Here is an 18,163-nt window from a genome sequence, read left to right on the forward strand (position 1 = left end):
TTGAAGCTAAATTATCATAAAATGTGGAAAGGTATTAAGTAATGAGTTCCTTAAACTTGGAGCGATAGAATGTAGAAAAGTATTGTTTAATATCCTTAAACTTCTTTTGAACATCAAAGATAAGATAGATAACAATAAAGATAAGATAGATAGATACAATTTTCAAGAATTTGTTTTATGCAAAATTTTGTCCATAACGAATCCTGCCACGCTACCACTGCTCCAGAATGTAGCCCCAAGCCTTAGTGGAAGGTTAAGGTATAAAAACAAATGAGTTCCCCTTTTGAGCTTGCACGCGGCCGTTCGCGGGAAACTGTTTGACCGTTCTCAGTTGAGCAGTTTGTCAGTGTGTGGGTGTTTGGATGGGACAAGGTCCTCCCACCGCACTGCTCCACAGTTTTTTTCCCACACGCGTTCACCGTTGTTTCCTGGTGTGCGTGTAGCGCACGCTTTTCGATGAGTGACTGTGGCTGTTGCTGCTACTGCTGCTGCTGGTGCTCCAACGGCTGCGGGATACATTGCTCGGTGGCTCGGGGTTCAGTTGCATATCGTCTTCCGTTCGCATCGCTTGCAAAGAAACCAACCAACCAACACTCTCCCCCCCGACCCATCGTGGAAAGAACGCCCGCCGTTGGCATGATAGCCGCGCCACACATTCGCTATCAGCTAGCCTCCCGAACGGGGATCCCCAGTAGTTGGTGGTGATTCTGGTGTAGGGGTTTTTGGTTTTTGGTGGGACGCACAGCGTGGACAGTGCAGTTCCTCTTGGTGGTGGTGAAACAGAGAAGTCACCTGCAGTTTTTGGATTAATCTGCGACTAAGCTAGCGAAACGTGAAGAAAGAAAAACTCCAACGCGCACCCCAACTTCCCAGTAAGTGATGCGGTGTTTTCTGGGCTTTCCGAGTCCTATCTCTCTCTTTTTTTGTTAACAAGAAAAGTGTGTGTGTAAATGTGTTTGTGTGGTATCAAAGCTTGAAGCAGGAGTAAAAACCCTGTTCGTACGTCACACGTCTGTTGTGTGTTGTCAGATCACGTGAAGTTGAACACTCGAGCACATTCTCACGAAACGGACGACTAGGCTCGTGCGCTCACGGTACGGGTTCCCCAGTTGCTCTCAGCCCGTCGCCCGTTGCGCGTTTGCTGGGTGCCTAGGCTCGTGCCGTGCGCTTCAAATCAATGGTAGTGAAGAAAGGTAGCAGCAGCAACAAGGAGAAGACAACAACAAAAAAAAACCAACCCACCAAACAAAATCAGGCCAGCAGCAAACACCGCCCCAATACACAAGTGGTTTAATACATTGTGACCGTTGCGTGCTGTTGCGCTTGGTTCGGGCGCGAGATTTGGTTTGGAGATTTGTGCTTTGGTCGTGTTTGTATGTGTGTGTGACTCTGTGAGAGATGGGTTTGGATTTGTGGAGGATACGATATCGCTTACAAGACGTCGATAGCGTGGCGTTTCTGTGCTTTGGGAAGGAAAATTTGTGTTTCTAATTAATTTAAGGCTCTGAAGCGCGTTTACACTTTCCCCATATGTTGTGGTTATGTTTTGAGTCGAAAAGTGGTCAAGAAAATGCCGGTGTTTTCCTTTTAGACTTCGCGCCGTTTTTAGCATTGGTTTGAGTCTTAACTAGTGTAAGATATTAGGAAAAATCTGCTTCAAATCAAGCCCCGTAAGCCTATTGGTTGAAAGTGATAAAGGAAAAGGGACTTTAAATGATATGAAAATACTGCTGTATTTATTGTAGCACAACACCAACGAGACCATTTTCATTCCTAATGCCCATTAAAGCTCGTGAACAATTCATGGAAATTCAAATCCCTTTTTACTTCCCATCCACCTTCCAGCCTGAGCATTACTTTCGCGCTGTGATTGTGTTGGACCCGGACCCGTACGTACGGCACAGGGTGTTTTGTGTGCGACACTTTTCCCGCTCCTAAACCTCTGTGTGCTGTGCTGTGCGGGCAGGACGAGTGTAAGCCCATTTTTCCCGCCTTTCTTCCACACCACTGTTTTACACGTCGATTAATCCGAACGAATCCGAAAAGAGCGAGGCACTTTGAGACTTTTCTTTTGTGGTTCTCATTCTTTGCACCAACACATAGGCCGGTTTTTTTTGTTTTTCTTTTTGGGGAGGAAAGTCTCCATCATCCCCCATCCATCATCATCAACGCCATCATCATCGTCATCAACAATTGTCGTGTATAGAGAGCTTGTGTGTTGGTGGACGTGTTCGGAAGTACAATTCGGTTTTATTCTTCCTTTTTGTGGCCATGTTTTCCACCCTCTTCATCCCCAAATCGCCATAGCTGTGCGTCCCTTAGTGTTGGGTTATTGGCGGCGGTTCAAAAAATCAGGTAAAAGCAAAAGGGGTTTACGCGTAGAAGGAAGGGGGTGGTGGAAACAAAGCTGCGATTGATAGGCTCGGAGGTATTTGAGTACACGGGTAGCGCGGACAGAGCGTGGAAGAATGCGGCTAAAACACGAATTGATGATAGGATAACAGAGCCCTCTTCCCCCCTATTTGAAGCATATCGTACTAGGTGGTAGAGATAGAGAAGGAGCGTTTATGAGGTCACCACTGTGTGGTTTCGTGTGGCTGTGTGGCCGGCTCTATTGCCCGCTATTCATAAATACGTACCCGTACTCGAAAAGCAGCGGCAGGTCGATACATAAATAATCGATGGAAGCTGATCGAGCCCCTCTACGAGTGTGTGTGTGTGTGTTGTACGGCGTGCCGGGGTGGCGATAACGAGCCGAAGATTAATGCCCTTTAAATTGGTGTGGCAAGCCCGAAGCGAAGGGGGCACACGCTAAACCATAAATCCAAGCGCCTTGTTCGCGGAGGCTTCCTCTCTCTTTCTTTCTCTCTCTCTCTTTTTTATATTTTTTACTTCAAAAAATGGCTTGTACTTACATTTCTTTGCAAGGAAGATGATGGCGAGGAGTTTAGCGCGATGGATGTTAAATAAATTGCCCTAATGATGAATGTCGATCGGAAGAAGCTGTCGAGGATGTCGGGAAGCGTTCAGCCATTGGGTTCTGTAAATTGGAACTAACGGTTACATCCTTCAAATGATAGCGAAGGGGGCGTCAGAGGAAGCAATTTGACAAATCTAGGAATGCAGGGAATGTTTCGGTGTTGTGAATGTGTCGTGACGACAGGGAGGATTGGGTTTTATTTTTGTCCCAAGCTCACAGAGCCGGACAGTGGATGGGATTTGGGCTTAGGCGATTCATAAAATTGGTGAAGCGTTTACGCTGAACGTTGAATCTGTGAATGGAAGAGTGATTCATGGCCCAACAGAATCAATGACGCGAAGAGTTTGATCAATTAGTTTGAAAGATATTCTTTAAACAACCTTTTACCAAATGAAATGTGAGGCTTTAAATGAATTCAATTGAAGAATTATTCAGTTTATTTATTCCCAATGGTTTCAATGGTTTGCTCCTTATGATTTCTATCGCACCAAACCAGTTTCTGTGACGTTAGCACACTCGCATGAAAATGTCGCCCGAGTTTGCGAACAAAAGTTCAAGTATTCTCCACGGGGCATTGCTGCAGTCGGCAATACGAAGTGAAACACCTACAGCACGCAGTGTTTATCTCGCATTTCAAACGTGCAAACCGTGCCCCATTACCGTTCCCCAGAATGGGGCTTTTGGGGCCTAAAGTTTCGTCCCCAAGCTCTTGTCAGAGTGCCGGGAAGTGCATTGTACGTCAAGACCATGAATAGAGAAAGAAAGAAAGAAAAAAACGCTTGGGGAATGAAAAATGGAAAGTTTATCCATGGCAACTAGGTAAAGTAGAGAGAAAAAGGTGACAAAGAATGGAAGGTACACTGATAAGGGAAGTGGGGAAAATAGCTCACCCGGAAGTTAGATACAGTAGTCGACACAGCGGTACGAGGAAAGTCTGGAAGAATGAAGGGCGAACGAAGGGGTTGGGCACTGTTTGCTGTCGCAAAGTTGTGCCAAGCTTTTGTGGACAGAAAGTTGAACAGAAGTGGTTTTCTGCGCACCTGATTTTGTAGTGAGATTATTGCTGTAGTGTTGTAGTGTGTGCTCCTTGGGGGTTGAGATTTCTTGGTTAACCGTGTTCCTGTCCGGGCGACTTGCCCGGCGTCCCAGCAGCAAGGGGAACAGTCGTTGAGCACTTGGAAAGAAAAGAGTGTTGTGTTTGTGTTTGAATTTCTGTGAGTGTGAATTTCTAGGGTGCCACCCCTCTTGCTTGGTCGAATGCGTGCATGTGCGTGCCAGTAGTAAGTGTTCGGAATTTGAAGCAGAAGTTGATGGTGGAAATCGATCTCCTTAGCAGCGTAAAAAAAACCCGTAGGCAAGCGTGAGCAAGCCCCGTGAAATCAAACCGCGAGTGAAAAATGAACGATAAGAGCTGCTTCGAGCGTAGTGCGAGCGTTGGTGCCAGCTATGATATCGGGCGACGGATGGCCGCCTCGGGTGGTGCTACCGGACCCCGGGTGGATCGCTCGAAATCGTGCGCCGGCAGCAGCGGGGCTGGGCTGAGCGCGTCCGGGTCCGGGAAAATCGGCGCTGAAAGTCGCCGCAAAAGTGCTTCCTTTGATGTGGACCGCAACCGGGGAGCGGAAGCGATGGCCTCGGCCGCCACTTCCGGTGGGATGGGCCGGGGCGGGCCGGCCCCCGGTGGCAGCGGTGACACGGGTATCCGTCGGCGAAGCAGCAGCAACAGCTCCGTGCACAGGCGATCGCAATCAAAAGTGTGTATCTTTGGTCGTGCGAAGCCCACCAATTGCCTTATCGCTAGCTAGCTGTGTGTGTGTGTGTGTCTATCTGCGTGTGTATATTTGTGCTGGTGTTCGTGTGTGTGTGTGTGCTTGTGGCTTTTTTCTACACGCGTGTACAGCTCTAAAAGTCGGCCAGTGAAAACATCCAGCTGTACAAAAATATAAGCTTCCTTGGCCTCTAGTCCGTGCACCTGCTGCTCGTCTGCTCGGTTGAGTAAAACGCTTGTGGGATCTTGCCAGCCTTCCTTTTGTCTAGGTGCACTAGCTCTTCGCTTTCCTGTATCGCTTTCTTATTCGCAGTCTCTTTCGCACCTTCTCGAAAAGATAAAAACAAAAACATGGCACCGAGTGAAAATCACACCATGACACTGCAAAGCGGGCCAAAGCCCACCTCCCACGCCCCACGTTTCACGACACGCCAGTTACTTGAAGAACATTCCCACAGCGCACCTGGGTGTAGCAGCTTCCCACTGTAGCGTTAGCTATTTCAAAGCCATCGTTTCCACCTGACACACTGCGAGCTCAAGAGACGAGCCAGAGCGCATGAAAATAGAAACTGTGGAATACAACTGGTTGCGACTGGTTGGCAAGCAAGGTTGAAGAAGTGGTGTTCCATGCCAACCCATTAGTCCTTTTGCTGGCCCAGTTGCCCGGTACAGTTCTGCCAAGGGGTAATCTGGTTTCCAGCAGCACCCAACGTGGCTTTCGCTACCAGAAAGCTTCTAAATGAAACACTCACGCGCGCGCACACGGTCCTCGAGGGTATTTCCTGCCACTGTCAGGAAGTGTTTTGTTCGCCCCTTCATCCTTTCCCACCTTTTTGTCGCGCTGTAAGAATAACGCTGTGGCAGTGTGGGAGGAAAACTTTTCTTCTCGGATGCTTGGGGAATCGGAATGGGAACATATATTTAGCTATGTTGCAATTTGGCATGCAGGGTTTTGGGGGTGAAAATAGCGGTTTAATTTGTTAAGCGGAACAGGGGTGACTTTAGGCAGGATGCGGCTTCAGGCGAGTACCTTGTGAGATATGAGCAAGGTACGCTGGCTTGTTGTTGTGCTGATTAGCGTGATTGTCGAGCTTATACAGACTGTATGTTAATTAAATTCTAACAACTGAATTTAGTTATGCTCAACTGCCGGTAACTAGTTGGAATTGATGTTTGGAGCAGTATTAGCGTAGAATGGTTTAGCAAAGTCGTAAATCAGAAATTTCTTTAACTTATTAAGGTAATTGAATGTTTTGTGGTAAGCTTTATTTAGACCAAGACTTTTACGACCCAGAACTTTGCGCCGAAGCATTTTGCAAGCAAGAAATTTGCGACCAAGAACATTGCGATCAAGTATTTTGCGACCAAGCATTTTGCGACCAAGAATTTTGTGTTCAACCATTTTGCGACCAAGAATTTTGTGTTCAACCATTTTTCGACCAAGCATTTTGCGACCAACCATTTTGCGTCCAAGAATTTTGCGACCAAGCATTTGCGACCAAGCATTTTGCGACCAAGTATTTTGTGACCAAGGACTTTGAGACCAAGAACTTTTTGACTAAGCATTTTGCGACCAAGCATTTTGCGACCATGCATTTTGCGACCTAGAATTTTGCGACCAAGACTTTGACGACCAAGAATTTTGCTACCAAGAATTTTGCTACCAAAAAATCCCTTTAGGCTGCTTTCATTGTTACATGCCCGATTCATTCTTTTTCAAGGCTTGAATAGAAATCACAGAACTCAATTGAGAATTTACATCGCCCGAAAGAGTATTTACGGCGACGCTTTCACGATGCCGATTTGGCTAAGCTAACCCTTTATTTTTTATTATAAAAATTCATTAAATAATATCAAGAGTACTGGCTAGTGGAAGTTATAAGCATAACTCTAACAATCAGGTATCATAAATCAAGTCGAATACTTGGTAAAATTTACGATGTTTCCTATAACGGATAAAAAATACTACCAAACTATTTAAAAATTACGATTTAGAGTTAAGATTTAGCAGCAATCACTGAAACTCATGATAATCTTTTTTTAGAAGAATGCAGTGAAATTTGATTGATTAAGTGAATGCCTTATGATGACGTATAAATACGTATGTAATTAATAAGCAAAAACAAGCAACTCTTCTGAGATACCGACTAAGCAAGAGAAGCAAATAAATTCCAAACATGAAGCTTGTAATAAAAGCATCCCATCCACCAACGAAACCGTTGCCAAATGGTTGTCCTTCCCGGCCAGCTACTCGAGTGCTACACATCCGAGCGAGATTAAGGATAATTGTACAGAATATGCTCACATAGTTGTAATTACCGACCGCACACACAGCTGAAGATGATAGCCACGCATACAGAAACCTCCAGCCACACTGCGACCGCTCCATCATCAACACAGCTGTTACTGCCCGCTGTTTGGTTGTTATGTTGCCTTGGGAGGCTGTCGTCGTGTCTTGGCCTTGCCCGCGAGAACCGACGCAGGGCCCACGTGCCCCCGTCATCAGCATCAACGCAGGGGTAATTAAGAACATGCCAATAATGTGCAACGACGTAACGTGCGGGCGAAGCGTGTGTGTGCGTGTGTGTAACCGAAGTCGTACGAATTCGGCCGCAAAACGTGGTTCGGTTCACACTTTTGCGTCGGCACATTTTCTTCGCCGTATGGTGTATGGTTCTGTGCTTCCGTGCCGTGGTGCGTTGCAAGAGGGATGGAGTATTCCTTCCGTTTGTGAAGGTAGGGATGGGGAGCCATTGTCACGGCCATTTGCGAATAGTGGCGCAATGGTTTCACCTACGGCGCGAAAATTGTACCTTTTAATGGTGGTCGGTTTTGGGGTCGGTCTCGCTCGCCCGCGCGCGCGGTCTCGGTGCCGTAGCGCTTTAATTGAATTTATGCCACAAACGTGTACGGTTTATTAAGCGCAACGTGATATTCATTACCCGTGAGCATAATAGAGGGACCATCGATCGATACTGCGCGCGAGGCGCGGTAGCAGAGAGCGTTGTTTGGCTTGAGATGCCGTGCAAAGGTGTGGTGCTTTAGCGGGAAGCGCCTCTTAGCGCGAGGTGCTGAATAGCTTAATGATAGTTACGACATCTATTCCGTACGCGGTCAGTGTACGCAAGCAAGCACTTTGTTGTGTGTTTTATTGTTCATGTTTTTGTTTTGTTTTGGAGCTCAAGAAAACAGTCCAATTCAAATAAAATGTCTAATCATGACAGCAATAGCAAAGTTGGGAAGATCCTCTTCCTCACACTCCACTTCAGAAATTGGAGACCTGTTGAACCGTTTGAAAATGGAAGAAAAAATGCACCCAAAGACTCCAAACAGAAATAAAAACACTTTTAACTCATTGATGTGCAACATTTCCCAGCACTTAAGTGGAGTTTTCGGTTATGGCTTTTACGGTTGCGCTTAGCAGTTTGCTGTCCGGAGAAGCGATAGGCCCGAACACGTTTCGGTTCACGGAATTTAATTCATCATTCACGGTTGGGATAATTTGATGATTGATGATGAACTGCGAACCTCAACAGGCAAGCTCCCATGATGAGCGAAGGCGTGCCTTCACCTTTTGTGTGGCTCGAAAAAGGCGGTGGATTGAGAGAGGCTTAAAGCTTTTCATTGCGAAATGTGCCTTTGCTTCGAGTGTGGTAGAGATTTAAATACACTCACCCTCAAGATACACACAACTGCACTGAAATGGAAAAAAGAGGGAACACAAAGAGAAGGCTTCACACAGGCTTCAAAGAGGGCGAAAAAAAAGAAACAACGGAAATGAAACAAGCCCACTCGATGCCACTGCAGGCATCGAACAATTAACGAGCATAATGTTGCGGTCTCGTGTATCGCCCGGCTTGTACCTCTTAATGTCAAACAAACTCTTGCTCTTGTAGCTGCCCCGGCAACGGGTGGGAAAATAAGAATGGAAAGGGCACAGAAGGAAGAAAAAAAACCTGCCACTGCCATACGTACTCAGAGTGAATCGTCCCGAGCCCTCTGGCCCTAAACTGGCAGAACAATGTGCGTGTGCAGGTTCGTGGTTCGTGACGGGAAGTGCTTCTGCCCGTGGCGCATCAATACTTGGTGGACTTGGCGAGAGGGGCTCGGTGACCCGTGTGACGCTCCCGAAACCTTGTGCGCCCTCAGGCCGCCAGGAGTTTGCTCAGCCGCTATTCCTGGCTCCTGGGCCGAGTCAATATTGACTGAAGTGATATAAGGAGACTGCAGTCAACCGGTCGGTATACGAGAGCGATTTATATACGTGTGTGTGCGTTTTTATTCCTGCCAAGCGCAGCCCTACGGGAGGGTGACCATCGCACAGCAATACCGCATCGAAGCTTAACAATACAAGAAGGCGGAATCCTCTGGACAGGGAATTGCTGCTTCCAAGAAAAGACCCGAAGCCCACAGAAGCCCCCGGTGTTCTTTTGTTCACATTTTGCTCCCGCGCAGAACAATACACGCAGTGGCAGTGTCTTAGCAGTGTTACTGCTGCTGCTGCTGCTCCTGTCGTCACGACCATCATCGAGACCGCCATCATTATTATTTGCTGCCAGTGAGTTCTGATTCCCACTTCGGACGATGGAAGACTCGTGGCCCGCAAGCAGGGCGTACGGGCCACAGGGAAATCTCACAACATCACAGTCCTGCGGAAGCTTCCACCACTTCCCCGCAAGTCGTCTATTTATGATTAAGAAATAATATCAAATGAATAAGATATAATCTACGAGCAATCGAGGACGGAGCTTTTTTTTCCCCGTGCGAGCGCGTCTTATGAATAGTTGATACATTTTTGCTGAAATCGTGTCGGCTGAAAGTGTGATGAGTAAGGGAAGGGGAGTTTTGCCTTTAACAACTCCAAACAATAGTGGGTTTCGTGGGTTTGCGTTGGACACAATTTGGTGCCCTTCCCCCTGGCCTAACTGGACTGGACCTGGGAGTATTCGTTTTTTTTTTCGTGTGCGACTGTTGTACCGTTGATTCGGATAATGATGGTGAGTAAATCAAACCGCCGTTTGGTGAGATAGGGGGCAACGAGCAGGAGGCAGATAAAGTTTGGGTGAAAATACCATCGTTCAGGCATCGTTACTGTCGAATCGTTTGCGTGTTGATTTCACCCTGACACGGTGGGAATGGGCGGTTGAAGCAGCGGGAAGGAGGATGATAAAGTGTGAGGTAAATGCCAGTGCTTGAACTGGCAATCGAAACAGTTTGCGGGTGTGTTTTTTGTGTGTGTTTGGTAGATAGACGCGCGTGTGTTTTGGCACGTGCTGGCCGGTGAGTAAACATGGCGTGCCTTTACGATAAACAGAATGGGTGCATTTCGAAACATTAGCGGCGAAAAGTTTTCAATCGAGGAGAATAAGTTATTAGAGTTGGTTAGAGTGAATTAATAAAACAGCAGTTTTGGATGTATCACATAAACGATTTAGTTGAGTATGCAAGCTAATATGAAAAGAATATTTTTAGGCCTTTTATAATGGCATTTCCTTTTCCGTCGAAGATAATAAAATAAAATCCTGACCTTGTTGCATAATACAGATGATGTCAGCTTACGCTTGTCTCATTTCTCGCACCGTCACCGACAGCATCGCGGCCCTGTCCTTGAACTGTGCGAGGGACAGAGATAAACACGGCAACGGGCGTTTTGCCGGGATGCCTTTTACCCGTGTCGACAGACAAAATGGCATCCGGTGGCTAACGATGAAACCGCAACAGATGGAATGGATATCTCGATTTATCGTACCGAGCCGACGGTCGTGCAGCACCGAAAGCAACATAAAAGCACGCCGGGTGAAGGTTTTGCTGATGTTTTTTTCCCTCTTCTTTTCGCTTCATTTCTGGGCTTTCCCGGTGCCGAGCTACTCCGGGGGGAAAACTTTCTTTTGGAAGGACGGTGTTTGTTACCCCGCGGGAGGAACTGGGCGAGACGCATTGCACGGAACGTTCCGGAATGTGTGGCGCACGTGGGAACGTTTGGCACAAAGCAGCCGGTTGTCGGTTGTAATGCTTCTACACCGGACCGAGGATCGGGGTCGGTTATCTTTGCAATAATCATCACCGTCTCGAAGCTCCTTTGAATACTAATCATTGGGCCGTGGGCCCGTCGGTGTGGCGCGTTTGGTTGCTTGCCGCTCGTTCGGTAATCCTAATCCCTCCGTGCGAATATCCACCCATTCCTTGCGCTCTCTTCTTCTGCTTCTTTACGCTAGCGGTTCAATTTTACGTGCGACACCTGGCGTTCCCATGTTTGTGCCGTGAAAGACCAGGCAGCTCCATCAACGTTCAGCAGCCACCGGGCGTCTCCATCGAGTGTTTGCCGGGCTGGAAAAGGAGCAACTGGCTTTTAACTTACACAATATTCACAAATAGAATCCAATTAGTGCTGGCTTACGGGATCGGAATGATTGTGTTAAAGCCGTTCCGATGCCAAGGCTGCAATGGATTTGCTGCGGGAGGACTTTCCGTGTTTTTGTGGTTTTAAGAAATCCGTTACGAATCTTATAGGGCCAGCTTAAGGGGATCCCGTGCATGTGAAGCGTGTTGCTTGACACTTACGTCCCCATAAGGTCAGTGTGATAGTTGGAAATAGAAGCTTAAGGAAGTGCAGGAGGCGTTCAGATACAGTTCAATGCCACACAACCCATCAGTTTCCGAGAATTCTTTTGATAAATTACGGAGACAGGATACGGTTATAGGAAATAAGCTGATTAGCATGGCGGAAAAGAGTAAAGACCATGTCAAAGTAGCGGGTTAGAATGCTTTCCGGAACGTAATAAATTAACGAAATAGCGAAGCATTTGCATAACTGTGACGCTGGTTCGTAATGCCGGTGTGCACTATTGATTAGTCACGGTTTGCCGGCCGCAACGTAGCGCAAAGCTGACAGAATGGTAATTAAGTAAGGTCTAGGAACTGGTGGAAAAGCAATGCGGCATTGTTAGAAAATTACCTTAATTTGCGTTTTTTTCCACCTCCAGGTGAAGATGGTGCAAAGAGCAATGAATCATAATTGGATTTCTATAATTAACAGCAGTAAAGTGTGCTCGGAATAAACCGTAGTATAGTGAGTAACAGAAATACAATAAGATTACTGCAAAGAGAATGACAAAGAAGAGTGTTTCGTTTATCGTTTTGCATAATGGCAATCGTACGAGCTGCATTGCCGCATCAAATATCAATTTCACAATTTGCCTTTGCAACCCAACCTCATACACGTGACCGAACGGGAGAAGTGCTCGCTTACCATCATCAAGGGAAAATAATTTGAATACTTGTTAAGGCAACCAAGGCAACGAAAGTGAGCAGAGAAAAAAAAACAAGGATCATCTTCCAGCTCATAATCGATTAGTCACGCTTTTCATTGACGGTCATTTCAGTTATCGTAAATTTCCTCTTATCCCAGTAAGGAACAATCCTGGGCAAAGCGGAGAACCACTCCGCATGGTATGTTTTACGATAATCGATAGCAATTGCTTGTTTTTCTCTTCGTTCCATTTTTCTGGCTAGCTTTTTGCTGCTGGTTGAATTTTAAATGATCCAAGTAATGTGTCTTGGTCGGTTACTGCTGCTGGGGCATGATTGCTTCACTGCAAGCTCACCGTACACAGCCGCACTGACATTAGAGCCGGTGGAAGAGTAAACAGTCACTCATAGTTACAGCAAACGTGATGAGATTCAAATTTGATAGTAATTTGGAGCAAGAAATGACTGGGTTTTTTTATTCGATGTCGTAAGATTTGTTACGCATGATGGTGGAAAATGTATGCAAGAGAAATGTATTTACAAAAAAGTGATTGAAGCCACGCAGTCAGTGGGCAGGCAGGATACAGTTTAAAATTACTTTGCGATGACTTGGAACATTTGGACGCAAGGTTCATTTGAGAGGGTTTACATTTTTTTGACAAAAACGGTGGAAAAGACGGTGGTCTATTGTATCCTTAATAAAAATCAAAGTCAGTTTTTTTGTGAAATATTTGGCAGCTTGAGCTGTAAAGAAATCCATATACTAATAAAAATAAACAAAACTAAATTAAATACAAACCTATTTTGTTGTGACAAATTATTTCCACTGTTAGCAATTCGCTCGACTGCTGACTAGATCATTATTCAAGCTCTTCTTAAAAGCGTCAACAGCGACATGGTACAATCGGGCAAAGAAAACATCTCTGCTTCGTTCCTGTGTTGATGATAAGAAAATCGATGTTTTCCCAAACCCATCCCGCCGAAGCAAACATAGAGATGTGAATATCGAAGACAAGACTGGTAGAGAATAAAACAAAGACAGCGCACAAACACAATGCACGACTACAGTGCAAGAAATAAAGAACAGAACAACCAGGAACGCCGTCCCGGCATTTGCCTGCAAGACGGATGCTTATGACACGTAGTAGAGCACTTTCGCTGCTACGTACCGGTACAAAAGGGAAGGCTCATTGGATGTATCTGTGAGTGTCGTGTAGTTGCCAGTGCCAGTGTGTTTCTGGAAGCAGCAGCATCAGCCAGATACCACACAAAGAAGTGGTGTTGTGCTTTTTTTTTCTTAGGAAGCAAAAAAGGGAGGGATTACGATTTGGCCATTCTCGAAAACAAATACGACGAAGTGGAGGTGTACAGTTGGCGGCAAAGAAGCGTCGAAATTGGCATTGTTATTTGGGTGAGTGGCGGTAGGAGAGCGCCTAATTTTGGGTTGGAGCAGGAGAGCTTAAATGAACAAAAATAGAAAAAAAAGCACAGTGAAAATGAACTGGGCGTACGAGGGTGTAATGTGTGTTTCATTAATTGAATTTCGGAAACTTTACACCATCGAAAGCACGGCGGATTAGCAGCATTAAGATAGAAAGGGAACAGAAACACACGCTACAGAAGTGAACAATAGGATGGAAAAAAAAGTTTCAATGTTAGTTTAAATGGCGGACCATTTTCTTATCGACATCTAAAAGCGATGGCTTTGTAATTGTTTGTGCAAATGTTATTAAACGTTTCAAAGTGCCATGCTCAATGTAGAACCTGGCATAATTTATTCACTTCAAAGGCACTGAGAACACTCGTCACTTTAGCAATGTGACGGACAGTTCGGAGCTTAATCACGTTCTTTCGATCGGTTTTGAAACGAGAAATAATATTGTGGGCGCAAGAATCAAACGCTGAAACTCGGAAGCACGGTCAGGCGAACTCAATTAGTGTTTAATCTTGTTGGAGTGGATGGAATTTGGGAGTGGAATTTGAAGGTAAATTTGAGGTGGCGGAAGGTAGGCAATGATTACAGCTGGGCCGACCAGAATGTGCAGCACCTTCGAAATACTTTTGCGTGTCGGATAAACTGGCAGAACGGAATGTCGGATGGAAAGTTCCAAAATAAATGATAATTCTATTCCTTTTGAAGATAATGAGATTGAGGACCATTTTTTATTTGTAGCTATTCAATTAAGACCTCATTCTATTAGAGTACTATTTAGAAATGTGTTCAATTACAATTGAATTAAGCTGAGCTGGATGACCCCAAAAATACAGCCAAAGAAACTGTGTTTCGGGCGTTAGAAATTTCGTCCAGTGGAGCTAGAAATGGAACGGTCTAAATCGAATAAAAGTCAAATCATCGTTAGCCATCGAATTGGGTTGCACAAATGAATTCAAGGACATAAACCATGTATGTTGTATCGCAATGCGCAGCCTGTACGTTTCCTCCCACTTGCATTTAGAGGTGAACTTAAACTATTTCGAGCGCTTTCACTGAATTATCGTGCTAGCATTGGGGGCAACCTGACCCTACGGCGTTCGAAGGTGACTTGCCGGTTCTGTTGTTTAGGTGTGTATGCCAGTGTAGATCTTTGGATTTCATGTTCATTGTCGAGCGCTCCTCTTCATGACAGCGAAAACGGGTTTGCATGCCATTGAGCTGGACTTTGGATTACGCGATGACTTTGAACTTGCTGCTTAAGGACAAGGTTTTTTTTTTGGTGGGGTGAGCGTGTTGTGCTGGCAAACGGTGCGGTTGCGTTTTGGAAGTTGGAATTGGAAGTTGAACGAAAATCTAGCGGTCAATTTCTAGGATATATGATTGACAGGCAATTTGAAGGTATTTTTAAGCCAGAAAATAATGAAACCTCCAATCAGTTGTATCAATATTTGAATGAAGGTTTCTTTAATAGCATGATTGTTCATTCAACAAAGAAAAGTTCAAGCTTAAGCTGCACTCATTCAACTGTTTTCTCTCCTGCACATTCCATCAATGTTTAAATTTACATTGGGCTATTCTTTGCTCGATTCCCAGTGAAATTTAGGAAATAAACAAAGGGAAATCTGTGATAAAAGCATTAACTACCTATCCGTTTAGCAAATTTGGGGAAATACTTCTCCCACGCGACCATTTGCCCCATGCGCCAGCGCGTCTATCAAACAGATAGACGAACCTGAACGAAACTGAAAGCAACAGGCTTATCAGGCGTGCAAGCAAAGCAGGAGATAAAGGAGCTGTCTTTAATATCGCGAAAATGGCATGCTCGAAAGACGCAAGTGACACGTACCTTTGCGGAGCTTAACCCATTGCAGCACACGTACCGTACGCGGGTCGGTTGTTTGCGCTGAACGGTTGGCAGCTGGCCGGAAGCTGAGCGGAGCAGGAGCAAAGCGTACGAGAAACCGGGAGACGGGAGGAAAGTTTGCTTTTCTTTTGCTAAATATTAGTTCAATACAGCTTGCCGGAGGAAGCAACAGTTTTCTGTAGCGTGTGCCATCTATTAAAACGTGTTAAACGATGCATGTTTGGATGAAGAAATGAGTCGCCCGGTTGAAGACGCTTCGATTTTTGTGGTAATATTTTATTTTAATAGTTTAGTTTGATGTTATGTTCCAGCCATTTTACTGCAAAGAATACTCTATCTTTCTTCGCCATTTTTATTTGATGATCTGGGCACCGTTTTATTACTTTTATGACATTTGTAAGCAATGTCATCCGCTCCTCGCTGATTGATCCCTAATGTGGAGCAAGCCCGGTCCCGGAGAGCCTGCATGCTGATTGTGTGCTACCGAAACGGACGTGCCAACTCAGCACCGGCTAATCCAATCATATCGGGCTTATGAAATACAAACGACAACAACAAAAAAGCACAGCACAAACGAAACGAGCGAACAGCATTAGCATTGACAAGCGCTCGTTTCGCTGTTCGGCATGGTCACAGAAGAAGAGACAAAATCTATATACAAATTGACTCCATCAAAGTCCACTCCATTCGAATGTTTATTACGTCTGTCATCGACTCTTTCTTTTTGCCGGTTTTTGCTGCTGCTGCTGCTGTTGCTTGGGAGCAGTGGTCGTATCGAAATCTTGCGCCAGCGCTGAGTGGAAATTGACTGCTTTCTGATCAAAAGAAAAGCGAACGTGTCGTAAAAAAGCGAATTACACACATACACACACGCACATAAACTCACATGAACCCTGATCACGTTTCGATGGTGATGCTGAATGCATAATTCTGCGTGGGGTCTCTTGGTGCCGTGCGTCATCGTGTCACCATGGAATAAATAAATAAAAAACCTTGTAATATTTTTTTCTGAGAAGGAGAAGATTAGACCGTAACATGGAACGGCAGAGCATCTACACCATACGCGGACTGGTCTCACGTTGGCTCACGCATGGTGGTGTGACATTGTACACCGGCAGTTGGGACCCATTCCCAACTGTGTTACGTGTTGTTTGGGGCGAAGGCGATGAAAAGAACGCTGTTATGATTAATAATTAAGCTTGTGGGTAAATTTTTGGAGCGCACGTTGTGGGACAAACCGAGGCATTTATGTTTGCTGACTGGGGAAATGTGGAAATGGAATGTGATGATAGTTATCATTTATTTTACTAGTTAAGGCCCGGTAAAATCTACCGGATGTCCTCAAATTTCGAATGATTTTCAAACTCTACACGTTGCAACAACCATAACTCCTATTTGTTCTTATGCGTTAATGCATTTGTGGTGACAAATGTGTTAACCTTGTAACATCCTGGACAGTTCTTACTGTACTTTGCAGAACCGTTAAATATCGATGAGGCTACTTTTGAGCCAAGTAGGTTTCCAAAAACGCCGTCAAAATTTCATTTTATTATCCTGAAACTGGTTTTGAAGTATTGAATGGAATTTGTATCAGCATCCGCCGCTTTCTTGCTCGGAATTTCAGCAAGGCTTTTTAGCATATGGGCGCTTAGGGTCTCTCGGCTACATCCGTCTCTTATTGTCATGCGTAGTCCTTGTCCCGACTCAGCCAATATTGCAGAGTAGTAGATTTGAGGGAGTAGTAGATTTGGGGCGGTCCCGTGGTACGTGGTGGTCAACTCGAACGACTCAATAACATGCCCGTCATGGGTTCAAGCCCATTGACTATTGAATTGACTATCCGACTACGTGGTAATGAATTAAGTCTCGAAAGCCTTTGCAGGCCGGCATGTCCGCGTAGGACGTTACGTCTAATAGAAGAAGATTTGAGGGAGTGTACATGTTTGACATCCTGGGTATAGCACCCGTTTTACAGGATATTCTGTACCACACTTATCTGCCGATGACGACGGTGTATGTAGTATTCGAGGTGCTTAAGCACCAACAATGAGTATGGTTGGCTTTATTAATGATTGAATGAATTGGAATATCAACCCTTTCGCAATTAAGTTATTTTGCATAGTTTTCAAACATGTTTTTTTTTAATATTGCCTTGAATATCTTGATTTATAATGGGAAGGGGTATGAGATGGGACACGTTATCATCAGGTGGCTATTTTGCAACTTTAATTATTTAAAAAAAAAAATCATTACATCCAATATCATGTGTTTTCAAATCGGTTTGTGTAAACAAAAAATCTAAGTAACCATTGCCCTCATTACCCGCGGGCTGGCAGGGTGGCATGGAGCAAGTCCATTCGCAGCAACGCGCGTTGCTAAGAGAGCTCTGCTCTCACCGTTTTCTCTCTCTCGCTGAATGTTTACTCTCACGTCATTGTGGCGATTTTCGATTTTATATATAGTGAGATGACCTATTGGGAAAATACAGGAGGTTTTTTGGCATTTGAGGAAGTTTAAGCGATTTTTTTTATTATTTCAACCCTTTTTACATGCAGTTCATGTACTTGGACGACAAGAAATTGCACAGCAAGATGCAGTCGTTTGTCTTTCCATATGTAAAACATGCTCAAATTAGGTGAACAGAACCGAACCAAGCGCATGGTGTTTCCTGGACCTGCATGCAAGAGCTCTGGCTCATTGTTTATGAGTTTAGACATCATCTGCAGCGCGCACAGAAATCACCGGAAACCCGAGCTACAATCGATCGAATCTTTCTTTCATCTGGAAACTATGCTCAGGGAAGTCAACTGTCGCCGTAGCTGCGGTGCTGCAAGGCCCGAATCTGTGTTACTGTGGCTCAAAATAAGG

General features: G+C 45.2%; 1 protein-coding gene across 1 annotated transcript in view; it reads left to right on the forward strand.

Annotated features, from left to right (window-relative positions):
* Positions 1-861: 861 nt before the first annotated feature.
* The window catches only part of LOC121601763 (alpha-catulin-like), a gene marked incomplete at its 3' end in the record, with an annotated part of 33,404 nt that continues 16,102 nt past the window's right edge, over positions 862-18,163 (forward strand). The window contains exons 1-2 of the mRNA XM_041930569.1: positions 862-872; positions 4,050-4,734. Coding sequence (XP_041786503.1) covers positions 4,378-4,734 — 357 coding nt within the window. The remainder of the gene's footprint in view (positions 873-4,049; positions 4,735-18,163) is intronic.

This window comes from Anopheles merus, unplaced genomic scaffold, assembly GCF_017562075.2.
Source record: "Anopheles merus strain MAF unplaced genomic scaffold, AmerM5.1 LNR4000170, whole genome shotgun sequence".
In the NCBI taxonomy this organism is placed as follows: Eukaryota; Metazoa; Arthropoda; class Insecta; order Diptera; family Culicidae; genus Anopheles; species Anopheles merus.